Source organism: Octopus bimaculoides, chromosome 6 (genome assembly GCF_001194135.2).
Source record: "Octopus bimaculoides isolate UCB-OBI-ISO-001 chromosome 6, ASM119413v2, whole genome shotgun sequence".
In the NCBI taxonomy this organism is placed as follows: Eukaryota; Metazoa; Mollusca; class Cephalopoda; order Octopoda; family Octopodidae; genus Octopus; species Octopus bimaculoides.
The window spans coordinates 88658273-88663015 of record NC_068986.1 but is presented as its reverse complement, the minus strand read 5'-3'; the positions used below and the strand labels follow the sequence as shown (position 1 = coordinate 88663015).

At 33.6% G+C, this 4743-nt stretch overlaps 1 protein-coding gene across 1 annotated transcript in view; it reads right to left on the bottom strand.

Moving 5' to 3' along the window:
• LOC106880281 (tyrosyl-DNA phosphodiesterase 1) overlaps positions 1–4743 on the bottom strand; it is a 337910-nt gene that overhangs the window by 35251 nt on the left and 297916 nt on the right. The window contains exons 3-5 of the mRNA XM_052968491.1: positions 3395–3429; positions 1836–1928; positions 57–227 (exon numbers count right to left, since the gene is read on the bottom strand). Coding sequence (XP_052824451.1) covers positions 57–227; positions 1836–1928; positions 3395–3429 — 299 coding nt within the window. The remainder of the gene's footprint in view (positions 1–56; positions 228–1835; positions 1929–3394; positions 3430–4743) is intronic.

The following is a 4743-nucleotide window of genomic DNA, read 5'->3' as shown; positions in this document are numbered from 1 at the left end:
ACACGTGCATGCAAAAAAAAGGAGAAAACTATAAAAAAACTGAATTTCCAACTTACTTGGCACTAGACATGTCATGTTCTAGAAGATGTTTCTCCCATGTAGCCAGACTGGGATTGCGATATGCAGCAACATACTGAATAAGGTCTCTCTTGAAAGCTGTTGGTGACTGTCCATCATTCTTGTTGGCGCCACCACGGAGCTTTGGAAATAATGGACTGACCCAAACCCTAAGCAGGAAACATGAAATATATTAATAATGGTTTCAAATTTTGGCACATGGCCATCGATTTTGGGAGAGGGGGTAAGTTGATTACATCGACCTCAGTGCTCAACTGGTACTTATTTTACTTACCCTGAAAGGATGAAAGGCAAAGTCGACTTTGGTGGAATTTGAACTCAGAACATACATAAAGATGGATGAAATGCTAAGCATTTTTCCCAGCATGCTAATAATTCTACCAGCTCACCACTTTCATAAAATATATGAATAATAATAAATCGTAATAACAATTGTTTCTAACTTAGGCACAAGACCAGTAATTTCAAAAGAAGGAGTTAGTCAATGGCACCAACACTAGCACTTAGAATGGTTCTGTATTTTATTGATTGCTACAGGATAGCAAATTTGAACTCAGAACATAAAAAGCTGGAACAAATATGGCAAGGAATACAATCTAATGCTCTAATGATTCTGCCAATCCACCACCTGAGTAATGATAATAATAACTGTTTTTAATTTAAGAATGAGGCCAGCAATTTGGGAGAAGAGGTCAGTCAATTACATCAAGCTAAGTACATGACTGGTCCTTTATTTTATTAACCTCAACCGGATGGAAAGCAATTGTATGACAGTTTGTTGCATGGAGTGTGCTGTTTCTTTAATGGTAGATCTAATAGAGCTTAATCTGCTAATCCAACACCCTTGTAATAATGATGATGAATACAGGGCCACAAATCCATTGCAAAACGCACCTCCACAGTGCCAAAGCACTTTCCTCTTGTTATATATCTTTTTGTTCCAAATTGGTTTCAGTGCGATTTCCAATTGTTGTTGAATTGCTTGTTCCACCCTTTTCTTCTTTATATTTAAAATCCTGTGACAGTTTTTCAGTTACTTCCCTTTATCAAATTTTGAGGGGTGTTTAGGAAGACATTATTTCCTTCCTTCCTTCATAGTCCTTTTGCATTTTTAATTTCATTTAAAGTTAAATTAATTTCTTGTTTAATTTGTTTCACTGCCAAGGTGAAACCATTGGCGCTTGGCTTGTTGCTGTTGTTGTTCATGTTGGTAGTAGTGGTGACAGTGTCATTCTTTCTCTCCTGCTTTCTTTCCTCTCTTCCTCCTTTTCATGTGCAGGAAGAATAGTGGTGATGAAGGCGGGGAAGTCATCGTTGAACTGGCTGTTCAACCTTTTGCTCTTACTCCCTCATTCAGTCGACAATGTTTTTTCTGCAAAAATTTTCTAAGTAATTTTTCAAAAAGAAAAAGCGCATATTTAACTCTCTAAAGAGGGCTTTTTTTCCAACAAAAACTAGCTCCCAGGAGGGCAGCTTTCCCAGAAACTGAATTCAACATTGAAAACAGGAGTTCAACAAATTTGTCACAACAAAACGACAACTACTCACGGAACTCAAAAAAATGTCATGACATGCCAACAACAACAACAATAATAAGGATGATGATGATGATGCATGAACAAATGGACATAAAATTCAGGAAAGTGACAAGTGGTAAAAAGAAAAAGAAGAAATGCAAGAATACTGTAAATGTATTATTATAAATCAGAATAAGTTAGAAGGAATCCTACATAAAAATATTATGAAGAAATATATACCCCTGAGTCTTCTGGTACCAATCTCCAGGAATAAGGTTAGCAGTGTGAATAACAACCCTCATACCATTGTCATAGAGAAGAAACATCATCTTTCTATATAAGAAGAAAAAAAATTAAGAAACTATACTAAAGAGTTATGAAACATAACATTATTCACAAACTCAATATCGTTTATATAAATAATATTCACAAGATCCTCTTAAATCTGTATTAAAAAAATAACCAATATCAAAGAAGACATTTTATACAAACATACAGAAAGGTTTGTGTGTATATACACATAACACATTTACACACACAGAACATATATCTTCTTTTATCTTTTACTTGTTTTGATCATTGAACTGTGACCAACGACTGAAACAAGAACTTAACACCAGTACTTATTTTTAAGTCTGGTACTTATTCTGCTGGTCACTTTTGCTGAACTGCTAGATTATGAGGATGTAAGCAAACCAACACTGGTTGTCAAGTGTGGAGCAAACACAAAAAACATACATATGTATGTATGTATGTATGTATCTATCTATCTACGTACGCATCTACATATGTATGCATGTATGTTCATGTGTATGTATAATGTATGTACATATGTATGCATCTATGCATATATATATATATATATATATATATATATGCATGTATAGATGCATGCATGTATGTATGTATGTATGAGACTTCCACACACTTTCCATCAACCAAGTTTACCCACAAGATATTGGTTATGCTGAGATTACAGTAAAAGACATGTGCCTAAGGTGAGATGCAGTGGGATTGATTATGTGAAAATCTAAATATTGTTATTTGATATGATGTATAAATACTGGTTATAACTGGTTCAAAATATTGCTTGCATAAGAATTCTCTTTATTGAAGTTATCTTAAGACAACAGGGATGTTATTTCCTTGTATGGTAGTTTATAGGAGAATATTTTCAAAACAACTTTCAATCAAGACATGTTACTGGCATTTGGTTAGTTTGCAGGACAGTAAAATACTTAAAGTGTGGAACATGGCAATATTCCAATTTACATTGTATGATACATTCACCTCACCTCACTAAATAGAGATTCTGTATATGTTTGTGAGAAATAGCAGTTAAATCTCCATCAAATAATATTCCATTGTTTTAAGAAATAAAAAGGACATACTGAATAATGTGGTCCCATATGCAGTGTTTGGAAATAAGATTGGATGGCCATAGCTGGAAAACCTTAGATCATAGATAAGTTTGCTTGATAAGGACTGACCTGTGGTTCAAGAACAACCACAATAACAGGGCAATGAGCCAGATCCCATGCAAGCATTCGTTTTGCTAGAAATAGCAGGTAGATAATTCTCCTTCAAATCACACCTACTACCTTTGTAAAATTAAAAGGGACACATTTGATAATGTGGTCCTAAGCATATTGCGTCTACAAATATGACAAAATGATCATGATTGGAATGCTTTTCATATAAATCTTGTTCAATAAGATCTAACCTGTAGTTGACAATAATAACAATAAAAAAAAACAAGAACAGATTAATTAATGCTCATTAATACTAATTATACTCACGAATGATGAGTTCCAAAAGGAATATCTAAACGGGCCTAAAAACATAGAAAAGAAAGGGGAATTAAGAAATAAAAAAGATATCAAACTGTATTTAATACAAAACTGCTTAAAAAGGAACATATATACTATTAACTAATTTTTTTGACTTGGTATAAACGACAAATTCCATTAGTAAAAGATGTACTGTCATCAATTTAATCAATTTCTTCAATCTCTGCATCATTACTCACCTAGTGAGATTTAGCAAGTACATCTTTGGAGGAAGACACTTGCCCAAGGTGCCATGCAATGGCTTAGAACCCAGAAAGAACAATGTGACTGCAAAATAAACTTTTTAACCATGCAGTCATATAGGACATTGAAACACAAAGACATACTATAATATCTCCCCAATATAAATTCGTTCTCTGTCCAAGATGTGTATAAACATACATACATGTATACAAAGGTACCTACGTTTGAATGTGTAAAATATATATATGTGTACATATTTACGCTCTCTCGATATACATATGTGTGTGTTTGTGTTTGTGTGTGTGCTTGTGTGTGTGTTTGTGTGTGTATGTGTGTGTGTTTGTGTGTGTGTGTGTTGTACACACACAAATGTGATATGCATGAACATATATGGATATAGCTTCATGTATAAATATGTATACTTGACCATACATACATACTTACACTACACACATACAGACAAACAGACAGGCAGATAGACAGACAAACAAACATACGTAGGTGCATGAATGCAGGTCATTCGCTTGATCGAAGAATGACATTCGCATCATCGAAAAAATATTAAAGAAAATATAAATTTCCATAAAAGAACTATAAATTCTGCATACTCTTCTGCCATGTTAATACTGTAAAGTAAAAGTTAATGTTTTAGAAAATAATAGATTATCATTCACATATTTTAATTATATTATATAAATATATATATATAACCTAGCGTTCATAATAATTTTTCTATCGTCCTGGCTCAACAGCCCTCACCATTTGTTTTTACTGTTTTGTTCTTACTGTCCTGTTTTTGTTAACACTTTCACTCTCCGCAAAAAATCCGAAATTTTATTTAATTTGCTTTGCGGGAAGGACTGTTTCAAGGAAGTCGCGTATTGTCCTTACCTTCGAAACGCGGAGTAGATGAAACAGGGACAACTGACGAAGGGGCATACTCTTTATGTCGCATGTCTCGTTTCCCTGTTTGTTTGTTTTTTCGTTGTTCGAAAACAAGTTCGTTTTCTATGTTTTCGTTTTTATGTATTCTTTTCTCATTGTGTTTAACGGTTTTTTGATACCCTGTACCCATATATGCTTGTATGTATACATATAAATATAGGTATGTACTT